Source organism: Tetrao urogallus, assembly GCF_951394365.1.
Source record: "Tetrao urogallus genome assembly, chromosome: 2".
Classification (NCBI taxonomy): domain Eukaryota; kingdom Metazoa; phylum Chordata; class Aves; order Galliformes; family Phasianidae; genus Tetrao; species Tetrao urogallus.
In genome coordinates, this window is record NC_136814.1 from 35,380,399 (window position 1) to 35,402,503 (window position 22,105).

Below are 22,105 nucleotides of genomic sequence, written 5' to 3' on the forward strand. Positions count from 1 at the left end.
ACTGTGAATGTCCCCAAGAAAACTCATAAGAGCAGGAACGAACTTAGTGAACTAAAACGTAGAGGGATTTATTTTCTGTAAGTCAGTTTGCTAAGTTTACTGTGATTTGAGGGAGCACAGGTTTTTGAAAAAGGTTGGCCTATATGAGCATTCACCATGCTTCAATTTTCAAATTTAGATGAAATACTGCACTTGTTAGGGATGGTATGATTAAGGATATCTTAAACTCAAGAACTGTTGATTGTGTATTAAAATGATAGTTCATGTTTATTTAAATTTTTGATAAATATACACCGACAGATAAATCATGTTAGAGAATTTTGGTTGTCAGTACACATTACATTTCTTTAGGAATTATCTTGAAGAGATAATACATTTTGCCTTCATTGTAATAGAACAGCTGAAGTGCATGTGTAGAGAACTGCTCTGAAAAGAACCAAGAGATTTATATTGCTTTGAGAAAAGAGCCAGTCATATTTACTTCAGACAGGAGAGCAGTGCAATTATTGATATTGAGAATGAATTAATTCATAATGCCTAAAAAAAGATGAAAGGCTGCAAATGAATTCAGTGGAAGTATCAATATCCGATTCACTTCTAACAGTTCATTCCGTGCTGTGTGATGTAAATGATTTTTACTACACCAGGCACTTGAACATAATAAAGTCTTGAAACAATTCCATATTTTGGTAAAAGCTGAATGGGATTAGATTTTCAGCCAGACAAATGGTCCAAATGATAGGTACTTGCAATTGCAGTTCACTAATTTTTCTTTTTGAAAATGTAGCTGTGCAGCAGATATTTGATATGTAAACTCTGAGACACAACAGTATTAAAACAGCCGTGGATCTAGAGGAAGCAGCACAAAACCATCCAATACAGTTTAATCAAAAACAGAAATTCATTTGAACTTCCTATAGTCTACTGAATGTTAAAATATTTCATATTTCAAGTAGGAAAAAAGGAGCCGTGAGCAAAATTTTACAGGGAATTGGAACTTGATGATCCTTGATGTCCCTTCCAACTCAAGCCATTCTGTGATTTTTTGATATTTCTGGTGTGACACTTGAGGATTGGGATTAAGTATGAATCTAAGTTTGAATCCTTCTGCTCAGTTTCAGCAAACTTTCTCATATCTTGTACTATGTACTTATTGCTATTACCTGATAAACAGCTAGTCTTCGCTGGATGTCATGAAACAGTGGGACCTATGTGTTAAAAAAGCACTGAAAAAAAAAAAAGATGACTACTTTGGCAAAACAAAGTATTTTAATCCCAAAATTTTGTAGCAGTTCATCATTAAATTTGTGTTTTGGGACTCTTTGTTATAGCTGATGCCCACACACTGAGTGCTATCTCTGAATGCAAGTATTCTATGTGGTCACTCTACCATAGCTTCTTTATTATCATGAATGAAATTATGCAATGTAAATATTTCTGGACCTGTGAGAATGAGCTAAAGAGCAAATTTTTAAGTTCTTTATAAGTTCTCCAGCTTGTATCAGGAGTTGCTGTTTAGCATCACTTTATGCTGTTGTAATTAGCATCATTATCTCTCCTCAAAGGATGTATTTTATTCAGCATATCTACGTAGAACAACTTGGTTAATTCAGTAAATATATGATTATCAAAAAGGTTTTTTTCAGCATCAGTTTTCTTTCTTAAGCATAGAGTAAGAGCATGAGTCACTGAAAGAGTGTTTTGAAATAGCAGTAACAAAAAAAGCCCATTTCCAGACCAGCTGTATAAGTGAACTGTTGTGTGGGAGCTCTTGAAGGAATCACATTGATATTATTGCTGGGCAAATGTCAAAACAGTAAGTTGCCCTGTCTCCACCAGCTTTCTTCCTGCAGTCAGAATCACAAGACAAATGATGTATCGCTTATGTACGTACTTTCCACTACCCCTGAATGAGAACTTCAGGATTTTCCTCTGTGGATGTGAAGTGTCTAGTAAAAATTACATTGCTACCTCACTTCCTTCCATTGCCATCTGTGTGTGGGTGTCTTTTGGGGCAGTATGGCAAGAATTAGAAGAACCATTTCAGATGAAAAATACAGTATTTCTTAGACATTTGTAAGTGAAAATATGAAAAAATACAGAATTGTTTGAAGCAATGGTGTACTGAAGATTTTTACAGTGTCTTTTTGTTGGACCTGAAAACGGTTTTTAACCACTATTTTCAAACTGCTAATATAAAAACAAGAAAGTAAAACTGCTTATTTTGTCAGGTATCTCAATCTCAGGCTGCTTTTACTGCGTTTTAGAGATTATTAATGTGCAACTTGAAGACTGTTACTGATGTGTATATGAAAGGACGAAAATATTTGACTAATGGTAACACGCATTTCAGGAAAAACTGAGAGGTCAGAAGCTACAGTTTGTGATGACATCACTGCAGAAAGTTAGTAAGATTGCTTTGGATAGTGCTACTTCAATTTTATTTTATTTTTTTTTACCAGTTGTATTTCTTTTCAAGACTTTATAATTGTGAAATCTGCAAAAGCAGCATAAATAATATCTCCAACTGGTTATGTGTTGGGTTTTTTTTGTTCTTAAAAAATTCCAAAATTAAAAAAATATATATATTTAAGCAAGTAGTAGTTCAAGTGATTGAGAGTTAAAAACTGCAAATAGTAAAATTAGATTTCTTTACTCTTTATGCAATGAACACCAACAATTTTTGAGAAGAAATATAAAATACGTTGAAATTTAATTTAGAGTGGTTGCCCCCATCTGCATTCACTGCCCAAAATGATGGTGTCAATTCGTCTGCTCAAACAAACCCACTCCACCCCAACACCAGGTCTGCTCTGCAGCAGTAGAGCTCTGGGCTCTCACTCTAGTGTATCTCTCGTGTGGTGCTCACTATGAAAAGCATAAATTTATTATTTTACTTCCCCATAGATAGAAAGCAATTCAAATGACTAAAGTAATAAGTATATTTAGAAATTTCAGCTACTGCTGAATTAGTAGAAAGAAGAAAGAATTTAAATGTGCAGGGGAAAGCAAACCCAACCCAACCCCGTGGCTTCGTGATGCTTTCCTTTGTGGAGATCTCTGTCATAAAACTAGCAATAAAATATTCTTATTTTAGTTTGAAACTTGCTTGCTAAGAAAGAAGACTTAGGAGGCGATCAATGTAATGTTAGGGTATCTCTTTACAGTGAACTCCAAAAATTTGTGCTTATTGATTTACCTATTTTCTGTAAAAAGTTGTCTTCAAGACACAGTGAAACATTTAACAAACTTGAAAGTAAAGCTAGATTAACCATTTACAGTAAACAGCACTTTTCTTTCTTCAAAAATGTCTTATTCAGATGTAAAACATCGATATTAGCTGAATATTTAGAGTGAGAGTTCAAGCTAAGAACAGTGCCATTACTGTACCCCTTTTACATGTTATTTCAGGAATTGAAGGGGAACCTTACCATTTCCTTCTCTACATCTGAATGCTTTCCTTGGCAGGGTGCTTATATATTGGTGTGTGCTGTAGTGCTCCATCTGCTGTAGTGCACCTAGATGCTGTTCTTTCCATTAAAGAGCAGGAAAGAAGGGACTCTATGGGCTCCACTCCCTCCATGAGTATTCTTCCCAGTAAGACAGTAAATTGCATCTGTTTTCTCCTGTTATCTCCAAAACTATTTAACACAAAAGTGTTACAGCTCCAGTAAAGCAATTAAAATAAATATAGTTAAAATAAATAAAATAAAGCAATTAAAATTACAGTAATGCCTGAGGACTGAGACGGAGACATTTGAGTTAACAAGCCTGGAGCTGCGTGTATCTGAGCAGATTTGGGTGAAGATTGTGTTTCAGGAAATATCAGAAGCAGCAGGCAGTAGGAGAAAAAAAAGTTTATACTCCTGGCTGGTGGCTGGGCCCTTACCTGCAGATGGGGTGCATGTGGTTTGAGAGAGGTGGACAGAGGAATCATTACAGTTTCGTTGCCTGTTGAGTTGTGCAGTGCACACTCATGTATGGAAGAGTGCTAGACAGTTGCACATGGTGTTGGGAGGATTCCACGGGAAGACTGATGCAAACCAGAGGGTAGGTTTTAGCTTGAGAGTTCCCAAACATAATGGGGGAAGGGCAATATGATGGGTTTCTGAATTCTCATCTTTTTCTCTCTTAGTATTACCCAAATGTCTTTATGTGTGTTTGAAAGTTTCCTCTCTCAGAACTGGTTGACAGGAGAATACGGATAGGTTGCAGTGATGAGAAAACTTTAAGTCACTTAGCTTTTAATCTCTTATCATTATTTAAGATTTTTACATGCAGGAAATCAAGTAAGTCTCATTGATAATCCTCCTGGGCTCCTCCTGGTTGATTGGAGTATACGTCAAGTATTTTAGAATTAAGGCTTTTTCTTTTTTCTGTTTGGTGATGAAGATTTCTCAAAAATAGATTTCTTTAAGGTGACCTTACGGTGTTCAGAATTTTACTTACATTTTCTAATTCTTTTTTTTTCACAGTTAGTTTTTACATAGAAGAAATTGTACATTTCTGCTGCCAAAAGAATGTGCAAAATAGTCTTTCCATTATCTCTGTCATCTGAACACTGATATTTCTTGGGAGTCAAACAAGATCATGTTGCTTTACAACGTACTGAAAGAAAGCATAAAAATTCCTTTACTGTCAAAATCTGTTCCGGGTTTTCAGAGCACAGTTTTTCTAAACAGCATCGTTCTTGTCTTGCAAATGTTTAGCATGAAGCAGGGATCTTCAGGAAGATGCTAATCGTTAGTGCTTATTATAACAGCTTTGAGATTACAGAGGTCCCATCTGTGGTTACTGGTATGTTGCCAATTAAGCACAGCCACAGTCATCTATAAAACAGCCACTTGTGGCGGTTGAAGAGATCTGACTAGAGGATGTCTTTTGAGAAACTTTAGAGGCAAATGTTGGTGGAACAACGCTGCAGTCCCTTTTGCTTGGAGAAAGCATGGTCCTGTTAGTATTTGTGGTTTAGAAGAAAGGGTGGGCACAGAGGCACAGCCCTGATTAGACTAGTTGCTCTTTTCGTGTTTATTGAACAGAATTTCAGTTCTGAAGCTTGGACATGGCGCAGGGTGTAACTGCAGAATTCACATTACCGGAATTTTTGATCAGCACTAGTAGTGTTTTTGTGTAGATATGGGAGCTAGGAGAGATTTTTCACATCTTATATTAGCTCTTTTGAATTAGCTGATTAGTTCTTTTGCAATATGAAAGTAAATGGATTTTCCTCTTTGAAGCAGAGATTCAGTAACTGAACAATATCAAGAGATGTATTATTCTTCACATGGTTATGCTAGCCAGAAGAGCATATCTTTCTGTCATTTTTGGCTTGAGTGTTTTTGAGAAGTGTTTGGAGCTTGAAATGAAATTGTCTGATTCAAAGCAATAAGATGATTCATTTGAGACTATTTCTGCAAATTCCTTAGTCAATATACACTAGAAAAGAAAAAAGAGAGAGAGAAAAATCCTCATAGCTTATTATATTGTTTTTAATCCAGAAAACTCTATTTTGTGTGTGTCTGTGTGCTGCAGTAGATATCATTAGAATAGTTTGTATTTTCTGTACAGTTAAGAGTATTATTAAAACATGATTTTTAAATCTACAACTACAAGCTTCCTTGAGGAGTAAAGGGACTACAGCAGATGTGTGGGACAACTTCAACTGTAATAAGTCAAAAGAGTAAGTTTATGCATTTGTTTTCATCAGTAATTTAAAAGAGAAAGTGGCAGAAATAGATGTGTGAAAATTGAGTTGCAAATTTCATTAATTAAACAGCTCTTTGATCAGTGATGTCTTTCTTCTATAAGCCAGCATATTTAAATAGTAAAGGTCAGTATGTTAAATATGTAAATGTAATCAGCAATGTATTCAAATTATTACAAATTCAGCTCTATTGCCACTTATGTTAGACCATGATACTGGTTTAAGTCTATGAATTTGTCTTCCAATAATCCAAAGGAAAAGAGAAAATAAAGGCTGTTAAATAAAAATTAAAGGTAGAAAGCATTTAAATTAATACAAAGAATTACAGTCAGTCATTTCTCTTCTCTCTCTCTCTTTTTTTTTTTTTTTTTCCCCAGTAATTGGAACACTTTTTACCAGCTTACATCACTCTAGGAACAAGGCAATGAAAGAATCCTTGAATTCATTTTTTTATTAGACTGAAATCCAGCTTAGCACTGACTGGAGCTGTAATTTAACATGAAACAACTCATTATTTCTTCAGGCACCACTGCAAACCTTAGAGAGGAGTCCCGACACCCTTTTATTGTTTACTTTTCTATCCATAGCCCTACCAAGTGACTGATGTGAACCTTTTTGCTTACCAGTGATTCACATAAGGAAAAAATAATCTGAAAATAAACCAATATGGATGCAAGTATGGAAAAAATATATTTAGAACGTTAAGTGTATCAAAAGAGTTGGCAGTGAGAGTTGGCAGCCATTGCTTATTTTCTCTCAACCCTTCTGCCATAAAATATGTATGGTACTTGATTTCTTTTAGATGTATGCATGCAGAATTGATACACAAACTATACTTCTCAGAAAGAAAGAAAGAAACTGTAAAATATTTATGGTGAAATAATTAAATGGTAACCTGTGCTTTGGTTTGTGACCATGAAAACTTGTAGAATGTAGATCATCTCCCATTCATCAGACACTTTCTCACAGAGTCCAACTCCATCAAAGAGCAATTTATGTGAGTGGGTAAAGAGCAAAGAAGTGCGAGTGCTGAGAAACTGATCTACATCCAGTTTCTGTTTCCAGTTTCTGAATAAATGGTGAGGACTACATTTGCACATGATTTTTTTTCAGTCATGATCAAGGATTTTGAAGTGTGTGCCAACAACTAAATTTATTTTCGTGTAGTATTTCTCCCACTGTGACAAAGCAACAATGTTGGAAAGAAACCAAAAATGCACGACCCTGGTCTTTTGACAAAAACAGTAAGCCAATAGAAAGGCAGTGATCTTACCTTATTAATTAGTAACAATCACATTGTCATAAATTTAGAAACTGATGCTTTGTGTGTAATGTTTATTAAACTTTCCCTACAGTAAGTTGGTCTCCAGGTTCCTGCAACTTGGTGTGAAGCCCTTCAGCAAACGCAGCTGCTGGACAAGCCCAGCCTCCTGGCTCTTACAGTACAGACGAAACTCTGCAATGATTAGCTAACCCTTGAGAGATCAGATGACAAAAGCCTTCATGAAGATACAGTATTTGCTGGGTTGTCAGCAGCAAAATCCTTTCTTTTGGTATCAGGAATGCAGAAAACTTCCCAAACTTCCCATATACTTCATTATATGTAAATACTCTGAAGACTACAAGTGAAAAAAATGAATAGAATTTAGTCACAATACCTGGATGTTAGCAGTAATATATATTTTTGCATGATCAAACCTCTCTTCTTGTGAAATGATAGATCACTGTAGCTCAGTTAAGCTCCTCAGTGACCTCATGGCTTGTGATTCTGGTGCACTTTATTAGAATTTCAATGTTCCTCACATAAATGCATTTTGAATCTTTGAAATAATAGAACTTTTTAATATTAATTTGATTTTGCAGATCTAGGTACACCTTTTTCTTGTCAGATCAGGGGTTACATGGCTCATTGCATCCCTGCATTGCAAAAAACAAATCTATAATTCCCATTAATTTTGTTGGAGTTTAGAATCAACACCTTTTTTTAAAATGTATTCTGTAGAGGCTTGTTTAAATTAAAGGTTCTGTTCTTGAAAGATAACTTAAGCATTGCCCTGGCGAATCCTTAAGATGTCGTGACAGCTTCAGTAACTGCTATTTTCAGACTGCTTCATTTAAAATTAATCACCAGTTGGCATATCAGCAGATATTTTATGTATTTTTGCTGCTTTCTTTTAAAAGGTGGAAAGTCTTTCATATTTGTGGACTTGGATAAGATCTTGTGAATTTTATTTCCTTGATCTGATGAGCTGCAAACATTTTCTAATGTTTTCTGAGGATTTTCCCCTGATAATGTTCAGTTGTATTTGATGCAGGAATTTGCATGAGAAGTGAGGGTTGTTGGATTTCAAAATTGAAATGGTGATTGGTCTGTAAGGTCTCTTATACATTAGAAATCTAAAAGCAAGCTTCCCCTTTAGCTGCCTCCCAGAAGTGAGACATGGAGAATTTCAGTTGGGAATCTCCTTAAAAAATGTTATTACAGAGTATTTGTTATTGTATGTTACCAGTGACTGCCACCTTAATCAACTGACAAAAACTGAATATCTTTGTGATGTAACAATTTTTTTTTTTTTTTCATCTTTTGGATTTAAATCAAATGTAGCATTTACAGTCTGAATTTCAAACTACTTTACTTTCTAAGTAGAGAATTGTAATTCCTCCTACTGAGCTGCTTTTCCTTCTAGTTAAAAAGATTTGTTTTAGGTAATGCCAAATTATAAATTTATAAAATATAAATAAAAATATCTGAAAAAGCTCAAATTTTTTAGACGTTTTATCATTGGACAACATCATCAGGCATTCCAAGTACTCTCTTCCAACTTAGGAAAGCAAAAGTCCTGTTTTATTTCCTTCTTGGGAGGCTCATTTACCAAGATAATGCTTCTTTGCAATTTCTGTCCTCATCACTTTGATAGATCCTTGGTGATAAGAAGGATTTAAGGTTGAAGATGTGTTATCATGTAAGAATTAGCTCTTGCTTAGAATTTACGAAGTCTGTAACCTTTTTCATCCTAATTCTTGGGTGTTTTCTTTAGGTACGAAGTACAGTGTATGAAAATTGACATGAATTTACTGGTCACCTGATTTTCAAATCTGGGACTCTAGTGAAATACCGTTTTTGCTTGAAACATTTACCTGTTTTGCTGCTTTGTCCTTTTCTTGAGATAAGAAATTACAGTACTGCCCTCACTTTCAGAAACGAATTTGCATGATTAGTAAACTCTAGAAAAGGGGGCAGATGTGAGTGAATGAAATCACATTATTGATTAGACACTTAAAATAACAGCTAAAAACACTCAGCTGTTAAAGGTGGCACTTTTATTATTCTTTTTAGAAGTAGAGTTGCCTACAAGATCTCCCAAAGGAATATGGACTGATAAATTTCTCACTTGTGGTGTGATAAACTACTTGCAACTTTGCTTCACTTGAATGCGCTGCACAATAGAGAGAATATAAATGTAAATATTTACTGGCTTGAGCTTTTGTCATCAAAGTCATGCAGTTCAAATCATGGCAGTGTTCAAATGTGATAGCTGACTTAAACTGCGGTTCTGGCTTTTGGTACTTGGGAAATGCCTTCATTACAAAATAATATATAGTAGTAGTGATCTTTCAGAAACAGATATTATAATTGTCAATCCTATTTCCCACTGTTATTTGGAAGACAGTGTAACATATGGAGGTGAAATTTCTGATGTGTAGATCACATACACAAACACAATGCCAGGAGCTGAGGACTAAGATTTGCAATATGTCACTGTAGGAAAATGTTCGGAAGAGGTAAAGAGAAATGAAGCATTTTAAGTTGAGATCAAAAGTGGAAAATTTCTTCCCATAGGGTACCTGAGGAATTTGAAGGAAACAAAAGTTTAAAAAAATTCTATGGTTTTTTTTCTAATGACTTTTTCCTCTGACCTTTGAAGGTTTAGGGAAATATTTAGGGCTGATTATTTCTCTGTTTAGCTGATGGAAATATATGCTTAGGCTTGGGACTGTGTCACTGAAATCTATGAAGTTTCCTCTTACACCGAGCTAAAATACATCCTCCAACATCAGCCTCATAAACTTCATATGAATAAAGATAGGAATGATATTTATAAACATACACAAAAATATAATATTTTGAGGTAGGAATATCCATCTGAAACATTTTGTTTATGTCCAACACTAAGAGCATGTAAAGGTAGACTGCTTCACTTAATGTAAATGTGTAAATGTGTAATTTTTTAATTAAGTGTAAATACTATGAGAAATTTTGCCACTGAAGTTTAATTTATCCAAATTTAGATGTAATAAGGTACTGAAAATATTTCTCTGGAGACAGTTGTAAAATCTCCACAGTTTCCACTGCTGTATAATCAATTTAGTAATGTGTATGCACACAAAAACTTATATTAAAATCAGCTAGGCTTTCTAAAATACATGGTAAATCTGTTCATTAAATATAATAAAATAGAAGCAACGAAATTTTATTTTCTGCAATTAAGAGAGTAAAAATAGATTTTCTTTCTTCTCTGAATTGGTTTATTAGTTCCTTGTATGCCTTGTCTTACAAAGATAAAAGAAAATTATGCACTCTAAGAAGTGCAGGAAGAAATCTGAGTCTTGAGAGTGATGGGGAAATCTGCAGATTCTAATATTTTATATTATTGCCTATTTGTGAGATTTTATTATTTTGACTTTTTCACATTGACATATGTTGATTTTGATTATCTTTTCACTTTTCAGAGTTTTGTTTTTGTTTTTGTTTTTTAATGAAGTTATTATGTTCGCTTTGAAATGGATAAGGAAACTTAAAAATTTGACATGTCTCTCCTTTAGATTGCTTATCTGAAATGGAGACATGCTGCAATGCAGAGAACATGCACATCACCCCCAACTGTCTAGACTATATTTTCCCCTTAGGCCAGTTTTTGTTTTTAAAGTTGCTTAAATCATGAATGTCTTTTTTTGTCTGCCAAACTGCTTCATAATCTGTTTTGGAATTTAGTATGTTCAGAGTGGTGAAGTCCAACTGCAGCTTGCAGTCTGAAAAATGAGACATCCTTCAGCGTGGCTTGGTACGAAAAGTGTGAAGTGTGATAGGAAGTGCACGTCCAAGAGAGAGTTAGAAAGCAGGAGGTAGAGTTGGAAGAATACTCGTAAAATATAACAAGGAGTCTGGTGTCAGAATTGTTAAGAGGACAGCAATAACGTATGGCCTTAAGATAAGTGAAAGAAACACAGTACAAAGAAATGGATAGGCAGTAAATGCAGGGATAAAGAAGTACGGAGTCTGGAGTTGTAAGGAAAGGACTTCAACACTGCAGAAGAGTAACTTCTATCAAGAGCTACAGATAAAAAGTCAGAAGGCTAAGCTGAACACAGTAGAGGTCCTTAAGTGAGCTCATAATGATATGTATTAGTACCAAGGAGGCCTTTTATCAGAGATGGCCTGCAGCATACAGTGTCATATATTCCAAAATCATCTGTATTGCACCTGTAAAAAATCATTATTCCAAAATCATCTGTATCTGTATTTATTTTTCCTAGGCTTCATTTGCAACCTAATTTGGAATTAGGAAAGTAAGGAAACTATCATTCTGACTTCTAAAAGAGTGGTTTTAATGCAAATTTTGCAATAATATCTATTTAAACTGTAGGCTATCATCTGACATTTCTGTGTTTTATGAGTCTTGACCTAAGGAAAGGAGGGAGTAGTATGTTTCTTTGGCCAAAGCTGTGGAGAAACTAAAAAGAAAAGAAAAGAAAAAAGTAATATAGTTGTCTGAGTGCAAAAGATAGATATTTCTTTTACATGTAGAATAAAACTAATAGATCTAGGGAATAGAAGAATAGGAAGAGAAAACTTATTAATCTAAAAATATCTATTTCTTTGTTCCTAGGTTCAGACATTGTTCAGTGGTTGACAAAGAACTTATCTATAGAAGATCCAGGTAATTAATTTTTTTTTAATATTAGAATATATATTTTATATATGTTAGAAAATTTTAGATTACCTTTTTAAAGGATTGCATTCTGTTTGTCTTCTGTTGCAACGCTGAGACTGTGTTTCATCAGTGTAATTTCTGCAGAAAAAAAAAGACATAATCAAGCTTCAGAAAATTTTGCTAAGAATCTGATGATTTTGGCTATACATTTTGCTGGAGCACATACTGAGAAGCAAGAGGATGTCCAAGAAAATGAGTGCTTTAATTAGTAGAAAATTAATTTTCGTTCTACTCTGTTAGGAATTGACTCATAGTTGTACTGAATAGTTTCATAAGCACATGATGTTTTCTTAACAGAATTTTGAATAGATCAATGAATAAATAAAATTAATAAAATGTGCTCTAGTGTTGCTAGGAAGAACTACATTTGCATTTTTAAATTTAGATGCTTTTATAGTATCTTAAACTGAGAGTGAACTGCAAATAGTATCAGTGCTCAATGAACTGTCTTGGAATGTGGAAGTAAAGCTTTGGTTCCAAGTGTGCCACACGTTTCTTATATGGCCAGATTCTAGCTCAGTCTTTGTGATATTTATTTCCAGAAATGAATGTTTTCTAGTAGAAAATGTTGAATATCTGAAATAAAATTCTATGGAACTCCTGTTATATTTTCTTCAGGGGAAAGATAATCTTCTATCTTTAGAGCATAATCAAAAAAATTCCAATTTTTCCTGTTGCTTTTTCAGACTTTTGGGAGTGTAATTTCTACCTTTATTTGTTTTTTAATTTTAAACATGTTATCTGGCATATTAGAAATGAAGTTTAATCATTGTGGAATTCAAGGGAAGAGTAAAATCACTGTGTTTAAAATTATAAATTGTAGGTGCATAAACTGCAGGTTTAAACTGTAGATGCATAATTCAATATCTCCAAACATGCAATTCACAAATTATCTAAATTATTACATCAAGGAGATTGCTAATTGCTGCCAGATTAGTATTACTTCCTACAGAATGTTATATATTTTCTTCCTGAAGACAACGTGGAGGTCACTAGATACACAGCTGTGATATTGTGTTTTTCAGCTGTCAACTAAAAAACACGTACCTCTCTATTCTCATCAGTTTGAAAAATCACAATTGATACAGAAGCTCAACCTTTATTTGTCAAACCAGAACCAAAGTCCTATGATAGCTGTCATTCAGATTATCTGGTTGTTGTGAAACTTTACAATAGAAGAAACCTTAAACTCAATGGGAAACACGGTTTCCTGTGTTAATACCCAATTAAAATTAAACAAACACACGTGCGACTTGCATATATAACCAGAACGCATTTTAATGTAATTTTATCTGAGCTGTATTATGTCCCCTTGGATTGCATGAGTGGAAACACTGTCCACAATAACAAAAATGTCTTATTCATGTTGGTTCTAGTCCAGGGACTGGACAGCCAAAATCCAGCGTTCTGGAGCTGTCTGGCTGCAAATCTTTGGAAGGCCAGCCACCACAAATGTTGCCTTGTGATAGCACTCAGAATTGCAGATAACAGTGAACCTCACAGATAGCAAGCAAGAGCTGTCCACAGGGCAAAGCTTCTGATAAAATTCTGGTTTGTAAAATCTTCAAAGATTTTTGACTTTTTGTTCCGGTTCCAGACAAAACTGTCCAGGATTTCCTGTGCAAAAGCCCTAACCTTCTGAGGGCTGTTGTCAGCATAATTTGGATTTCCATTATCTTCTGTCTACTTTTCACCAATATGCCAGGATTTTACTATGGTTCTCTTTTAAGATTACTCCTTAAAGTCATGTTACCAAGCTGTTGTGCAGTTTTCTGATGCAGAAATAAATAAGCCCTGTGTTTGCACTGAAAGTTATACTCTCCAACTAATTCTCATATCAGCAACATAATGTAGACCCTGGTTCACATACTTTAAGAGTATATTCTGTAATCTCTGGAAAAAATTAACAACTATTTATAATCCCTCCATGTCAGTATGAACTACTCACATGAGCAAGGCGTGCAAATTCTCAAACACATAGGCAGATTCTTCTTAGTAAATCAAAGAACTAATTAGAAGTGGTGCCTTTTTTTTTTCTTTGTTTTGCATAGAGCATGTAAATACTGTAACATTAAATGGGAAGAAATCTGCTTTTTGGAAACTGGGAGAACAAAAGAGAGGAGGAGATCTAGCAACATTTCCTTTCACTGTGATAATCATTGTAAAGATAGTATCTGGAAACAGTAATTTCAACCAAAAAAAATGTTACAAGTGTAAATTGCCAGTAAAAACAAAACAAAACAAAAACAAAACAAACAAACAAACAAAAACCCATCAAAACAAAAAAGCACATTTTTCCATAGTTGAAAAACAGTGTGTTGAAGATTTGTAAGATTTTGGCTTGCTACACTAAATCTCTGTCAAGAAAATAAACTAAGGATGATGGGTGGATTCTGCTAAATTATACCAGATTTGAAGTTATTTCAGTGGAGTAGAACAGAGGTTGTGCCCAGAATAGCTGTGTGCAATGTACAGTTGCTGTTATATTGTTTACTTTTCAGTATGTACTTTAAAAAAATGCTTGTGTTTCAGCCTACAAATTATCTGTAAAATTTTAAGGAATGGAAATTATCTAAGTTATTTTTAATGTGAAGCTTAGCTCAGTCATAAAAATAAGCCTGACCTCAACCTGAAAAGAAGCAATTAACTGAGTTTATAGAATTGTAATGGCATGTGGTTTGGCACTTAGACATATGTTTGTTGAATTGGCCATTACAGGGTAAGTGCTGACTCTTCACTGCTGGTGCCAATTAATCTCAATGAAGAAAATCTATTCCATTTTTCTACATTATATTTTTCTTTTTTTAAGTAACAATTAGTTCTGTGAAATGTACCAGGCTGACCACACTGGAGATTGAAATCCTTCCAGTCCAAAAATATAACAATTAGGGTTAGTGAACTGTTTTAAAGATGTCTGCTGAAATTTCCCAGTCTCTATGTACTTGGCTATGTACTTGGTTCTTACATGCAATCAGTATCAGTTTTTGGTTTAGCGAAGAATAATTAGTGTTTTCATAAAGACAGGTATGTTAAAACACACACTGAAATGTGTGTGAAACACACACGCACACACACTGAAATGAGTGTGAAACACTCATTTCATTCTTCACATAGTCCATGAAGTATTTCTATATAGGTGGCTCACAAAGAGTCTGTAGGAGTTGATAATAGTTAAGCCATCACCTTCTTTCTCCATAGTACTTTTACTTAAAAGTGTTGCACAGTTAATTTATTGGTATGTGCTAAGCCAATGGAAATTATTTGGCTGAAGGCAGATCGTTTTTGGGTGGTTGCTGTAGTAGAGTTGCAGTATCAGTGGCCATGTAAACTGTGATCACTAACCCAGTACAAGAAAAAGGAACAATTTGGTAGGACAACATCTATTTGTTTCTTTTGCTTTTCCTTCTATTGTTTTGTATTTAAATCTCTCTCCAGCAGTAGCTGTGTTAATAATATCTTTGATAATGCACTCTGCTTGCTGTAAGAGTTAGCAGAAAAGTATTCGGGTTTTTATTTGAGTGTATTTTATTTGACTGTATTGGAGTGTAGCTGGAAACCTATTTCTGCCCCTTTCTTGCATGCACGTGCAGGAAGGCAGCAGCGAAGAGCAGCAAGTCATTGTAACCTGGGACACAGCACCAGCCAGCTGCAGGCACAGGAGTGTTTCTGTTTCCAGAGCTTGCTAAAGAAGAAAATAGCCTGTTAGGAAAAAAAGAACGGAGTGGAGAGATCATACTTTTGTTTGCAGTTTTTGCATTAATCAAAACACTGGTAATAAAACAAGTGTGAATTTGATCTGAGCTTGTCAGGTCCTGTAGCATTTAAATTAAATAATATCTGTAATTTTAGATGAACAGAAAGAAGGCAGGGAATAGAAAATGTCAACATTTACAGGCAGTGTTTTGTACCAATTGTATTAATGTTGTGATGAAACTGTATAGGCCAGATTTTCTTTAGGTTCGTGTAACATTTAGTAGTCTGTGATAGTCGATGGGCTACTAGCCAATCCTTAGGATTCAGAGCTGAAATGGTAAAAGTTTGTTTGCAGCAGTGATTGCATTTCTCCAAAGCCCTAGGAAAGACCTTACAAATGGTGAACAAGGATGTATTGACAGTAATTTAATTGCCATTGGAGAAGGCAGACTTAAAGGATACGATTTCTTTCATGCTTTTCCACTAAAGGTTCTTCCATTTTGGTATGGCATGTTACCCTGTGTAGAGTGCAACTCCCAGGAGCACACAGAGCAGTAGAAGTAACTCGGAATGAGCTTTCCCTCCTCTTATGTGCCAGGAAGAATTTAAAAGTTGAAGTTAATAATAATAATAATAAACAGCATTTTATTTGTAATTCAAAAGGTAATATGAGCATTATTTCACTGATATTTTTCAGAGTCTTGGTGAACATGGAGTAAGAAAGAGGTACTGAATAGAATACAAAGTACTTTGAGTATAAAAGTGAGTTTAAAGAAGATAGTCTGATAAAAGGCTAATGCTAAAACTATTACTAGATACTGAAAAATCAGTAAGCATTAATTTCAAGTAATTTCACTGAAAAGCGCTTCAGATCCTCTGTTGTACCAATTTAAGGAATCTATTTTATCCTTTCTGTCACAGAAAAAATTAGTCTATAAGAAATCTAAATTACTCGATTGAAATCTTTTTCCATCAAATTACCTCCAAAGTAAACAGCTTCATCAAAAAGTGTTATAATGAATCTATTATTTTATTATATGTAAAACTATATGTTGAAAACTGGTGCTGAGTACTTCCAAAAGAATTCTTTTGCAATTGGAATTTCCAATTCTTTTAGAATTGAAAAATAAATCAGGCATTTTTTTTGTTCCATGGTTTTCAATTGAAAATATTCCATGTACTTCTAGAAGAAGTGGCGGACTTAAACTGGGTGTCTCCTTGTGGGTACTGTATGCATCACTTGATGTCATCATTCAGCATACTGAGCCACTGTCTCAGAGTAAGAAAATATATTGTTAGCCAATATTAATTTCTTGCTGACACATCAGATTATAGAATAACTAGCTTTGGATACCAAATGGTACTAATTTAAACGTTATGTGTTCTCCATCTTGTCTGCTTGTTTTGTAACTGCACATTACTAGCTGCCACTTTTTGCTTATTTAGCATGGTCAGAACCTGTTGTATTGCTATCGCTGTTAAAAACAATGAAATGTATTTATCAACTTAGCTAAAGTCAAAAATACAACTGAAGAGTCATAAGAAAGGTATGTCCTTGTAAGAAGAATTCTGGTGCCTCTTAGAAATAAAGCTTATTCATTAATGAATTAAACAGTAATAATATTCCTAATAAAATATTTGGTTCTATTTTTACTGAAGTTACTAAGATTTTTTTGTGATTTTTTTTCCTGTTTTTCATTTTCCTTTTGAACCTTTGGGATCATACCAAGTTTTAAAGGTTTAAGAGGAAGAATATTTAGTGAATCCCAATTCGTGCTGGCATATTTAATTAAAAGTAGCTAAATAATTGTCTAGAGACTTCATTAGTTTTCTGCTTCCCTGTTTTCCAGAGATCTCTGTTGTGTGGCAATGGAAAGCACAAGTAGGTGGAAGTGAGATTATATATCTGAACGACTTAATTAAATAAAAGTAGTTGAAGTTCTGTTTCATCTTGCCAGCAGCTGCTGCAACAATTTATAACCAAGTGAACAAAAACATTTTGATATTTCTTTATTTTATGACTTTTATATCTTTTACATCTTTTTTTTAATATCTGTCATTTGATGACTGAATGGTTAATTTAAGGCCTTTTCTTGATTTTATTAGTTGTTCTTAAGTGGATTTTCAATTATATCATGGCACATGTAGAAAAATGCAGCGGTTCACATAAGAGCAAAGTGAAGGTTCAAGGTTAAGTGAACTGCTGGGCACTCTTTTACTAAGCAAAAGACACTGCTTGCTATGTCAGCATTAATGGAAAAATATTCCTTTCTCTCTCTTGTTTTTCAGTATTCTCTTCTCTTATTTTCTTCATTTTCTGCCTTTTACATTTTCATCTCCATGGTTTGTCCCCTAGTTCTACCAGTGTGTCTTCTGGTTCTTGTCTGCTAAGACCTGTTGGTTATTATTCACATTTTCTTCTTCATTTACATATTCTTTAATTTCAGTGGTTGCGTTTGGTCACATTCTCAAATTTCACATAGGAAAACAGACAAATTGAAGCTGAATAATCAAGAGTTTAACTGTTCCATGTCCACTCTGATTTTGTAGCTGAAATCTCATTTGTCTTTGGAATACTGGAATCCACAAAGTAAAAATTTCAGTTCCCTCTAAAGCTGTAACTCAATATAGTTAAATAGAGCCCAACCATGAAATATCCTATTTATCTCAGCTATATATATAGAAATTATAACAAGTAATTTACATTTGTTTTTGAAAGATTGCTTCTTAATGTCTAATTTAAGGAAATTCTTTTGTAGACTAACTGGAAAACTTAACCTTTTAAATAGCTTTAAAACTTGTGGGGAAGCTTATGAGGAACTATGAATTGTGACATTTTTGCATATTGCAATTGTGGAATTATTTACATCTTCAAATGTAATCACTAGCATAACAAATAACAAAGCAAAATAAAATAAAAAACTGCTTTGTCATAGTAACTGCTGTATCAATACATTTTGCTGAAAGTCTTTCAGGGTAATAACAAATGGTTGATTTGTTCTTCATAAAAAAAGTTGAAACTAATATTTCTTGAGATAGCTTCATGTATTTGTCACTTCACTTAACAATATTTAAAGTAGTCTGGTTTGAAGAAATGAAGGATGGGGATTTACAGTTCCACCGTTAAACCTGACTTGAATTTTTTAATAATAGTAACTGCCACTATCATAATAAAACTCAATGTAGAAAAACTATCTAGAGAACTTTGACTGTAAAATTCCAGGGGTTTTAAAGTTCATGTTAATGAGCTTTTGCAAAATTTATGCTCTCAGTTAGTTGAAGCAGATAAAAACTTATGCCTACAGGAAACAGATTAAAGATAATTTAGCAATCCACGGTTTTTACCATAGTAGTGATGGCTGAGAATAAAGTAGAAATGGAACCATCTATTTAAGTTCCTACATGGTGCATTTAGAAGATATTCTGACATATCAAAGATATGGCCAGGAAGAACAATTAACTTGTTGAATATATTGCAATTTCACTTCTAATGTAAAAAGAAACCGCGCTCTAAGGTCATGTAAACATAATAATGATAGTAAGGCCGAAAACTTCTGCACAGCAAGAGAAAGTATAGTAATAATCCTAATTAGTTTATATCCAGTGCACACTCCAGAACAGCAGAGATTAAATGAATTTTGTACAACAAATTCAATATGAACAGAAGACAGGCAGCACTGGAATCAGACCATCTGAAACATTAACTATTTCTGGCAGTGATCAGTCCCTTTTGCTTCACTGAAGGAGAAAGATGGTGTAATGGTCCTGACCTTCAGTTGTTTTCAGCTTCATGTTTAATAATACTTAAGTGACATTTTTGCGTTTAAAACTTTCCATGAAAATATGTTCCAGAGATTGTTCTGATACTACAGATGTATTTTCTGTTTGGAAGAGTATGCCTGATAATCACATTGATTCTGAGTTCTTGAGTTGTGAGAATTAGCAAATTATTATTCCTAATTAATTCAACTCCTCTTGTCTCGTCATGATTTTATTGACTGCTTTAATGGCTGTCCTCCACCATCCAGTGATGTATTTGTGATATCTCTTGTTGTATGGCACTCTCACCGTCCATATTTCCCCTCTTCCTGTGATTTTTGACTTCCCTCTCTGTACATACACAGTTTAAGATGAAATAAACAAGTTCCCAGCTTGGAATTTATGGTGTGTTCATGCTATCCTGTATGCAAATGATGTCTTATGGTTTGTTTTCCATTTCAAATAATTGATCCTGTTTGACATTTGAGCAAAAAATTTCAATCGCATACAGTGATTCTAGTTTTTCTTGAGCAGCAGCTAACTTAAAGCCCCATGTGAACATGGAGAGTTTGTACTTTAAATGATTAGCATTTACCAAAAACCAATTCCATCTGCTGTTGCACTGTCTACTGAATCAGTACTGTGAAGTCCTTCTGTGCCTCTTCAAAACTGACTTTCTACTTAACTCAGAAATTATTACTGTCAGCAAATTTTGTTATATCATAAATCACTCTTCTGCAGATAATCTCTGAAGACAGTAATCAGCTGCAGTGGCTGCGTCCCTGACCTGTGGTAACTGACCTACTGTGGCTAACCTTTATGCCTATCTTTTTACCTATTCTTTTTCCATGACTTTCTATCACAGATCCACTTAGTTCGTTTACTAAAACTTTTTGGGGAATTATATCAAGAACCCTTAGGAGGGCCAAGTTAATATGTTATGCAGACTTTTTTAACCTTGTATGTTTCACTAATTGTACATAACGACACTCACACTTGTGAGAAATTGCATCATCCAATAACGGTATGCTATCTTCCTTCTGTCTCATTTATATATACACATTCTCCACTTTATTATACTTTCTATCTTGTTGTTTCTATGAGCTCCTGTTCTATTCATGTGCCTCCTCCCCAGCCCTTGATTATCACTGTAGATCTTTCTAAAATCTGAGGACATATATTCCAGCTTCTTTTCTTTTCTTTTCTTTTCTTTTCTTTTCTTTTTCTTTTCTTTTCTTTTCTTTTCTTTTCTTTTCTTTTCTTTTCTTTTCTTTTCTTTCTTTTCTTTCTCTTTTCTTTTCTTTTCTTTTCTTTTTCTTTTCTTTTCTTTTCTTTTCTTTTCTTTCCTCTTTTCTTTTCTTTTCTTTTCTTTTCTTTTCTTTTCTTTTCTTTTCTTTTCTTTTTCCTTTCCTTTCCTTTCCTTTCCTTTCCTTTCCTTTCCTTTCCTATTCCTTTCCTTTCCTTTCCTTTCCTTTCCTTTCCTTTCCTTTCCTTTCCTTTCCTTTCCTTTCCTTTCCTTTCCTTTCCTTTCCTTTCCTTTCCTTTCCTTTCCTTTCCTTTCCTTCCTTTCCTTTCCTTTCCTTTCCTTTCCTTTTCCTTTCCTTTCCTTTCCTTTCCTTTCCTTTCCTTTCCTTTCCTTTCCTTTCCTTTCCTTTCCTTTCCTTTCCTTTTCCTTTCCTTTCCTTTCCTTTCCTTTCCTTTCTTTTTCTTTTCTTTTTCTTTTTCTTTTTCCTTTTTCTTTTTCTTTTTCTTTTTCTTTTTCTTTTTCTTTTTCTTTTTCTTTTTCTTTTTCTTTTTCTTTTTCTTTTTCTTTTTCTTTTTCTTTTTCTTTTTCTTTTTCTTTTTCTTTTTCTTTTTCTTTTTCCTTTTTCTTTTTCTTTTTCTTTTTCTTTTTCTTTTTCTTTTTCTTTTTTCTTTTTCTTTTTCTTTTTCTTTTTCTTTTTCTTTTTCTTTTTTTTTCTTTTTCTTTTTCTTTTTCTTTTTCTTTTTCTTTTTCTTTTTCTTTTTCTTTTTCTTTTTTCTTTTTTTCTTTTTCTTTTTCTTTTTCTTTTCTTTTTCTTTTTCTTTTCACTTAGGGTCGTTTAAGTGACAAATTGCACACTGCTGCTAACAGTTCAGCGAGTTAATATTTGACTTGCCTAAAAACATACAATCACCATTCTGAGTGACCACTATGTTGACCCAGCAAGATGTTTTTATTCATTTTATCAATTTGTTTTAAGGCCTTTCAATTTTTTATTGCTGTTGTTGTCACCAGTGCTATCCTTTCTTTCTATATTTAGATCCTGCCAATAGAGAAAAAGTAGGTCAGTCACTGAGAAGGCTTTTTTTTTTTTTTTTTTCTATGGGAAAAGAAGCCCTAACAGAAGGGTTTTCATTGAACTATTTTTGCTGTTGAGTTTCTTTCAGTATTTCCATGTTTTTTAACAGCAGAGTTCGTGAATGTATCTGGCTGAAATGTCAGTGCTCTGCAATAATCTGTGTAAATCTGCTACAACAGGGAGAAGTAAGCACTGGGAGGGGGATTTTCATGACAGAAAGAACATTTGGTTCAGACAATAGGAAAGAAAAGAAAAATGAAAAAATGGAGTCTTAAAATATCTTGAAAGTGTGGTCAGTGAAATATATATAATTTACCAGACAATAAATTAATTATGAGAGAACTCTCTAGAATTAAGTTTATATTAATTGCCTTTTCTAGTATATATTCATCCCAGATGACTGTATCTAACGACATAGCAGATCACACTCCTATGTTAGTCTCTGGAAAGCTATCTCCACAATCTTTGTAGTTTGCTTGCATAAGCTTTGGTTATTTCTCCTTGCTGTGTGTCTGAATGATACCATTTTACTTACAAAGCTTTTAACTCCTGCCGGACTTTAAATGCACAGCATTCTTCCCATTGAAAGAAATACATTATCTTCAGCTTTTTATGCCCTCAGTTAGCTGGAAAGT

General features: G+C 33.9%; 1 protein-coding gene across 13 annotated transcripts in view; it reads left to right on the forward strand.

Annotated features, from left to right (window-relative positions):
• Positions 1-22,105, forward strand: part of RGS7 (regulator of G protein signaling 7) — a gene marked incomplete at both ends in the record, with an annotated part of 229,393 nt that overhangs the window by 118,754 nt on the left and 88,534 nt on the right. For 11 of the 13 annotated variants that reach the window (XM_079550167.1, XM_079550168.1, XM_079550170.1 and 8 more), the window contains one exon: positions 11,593-11,643. The exons of the other annotated variants lie outside the window; for them this stretch is intronic. In XM_079550167.1, coding sequence (XP_079406293.1) covers positions 11,593-11,643 — 51 coding nt within the window. The remainder of the gene's footprint in view (positions 1-11,592; positions 11,644-22,105) is intronic. 13 annotated transcript variants of the gene reach the window in all.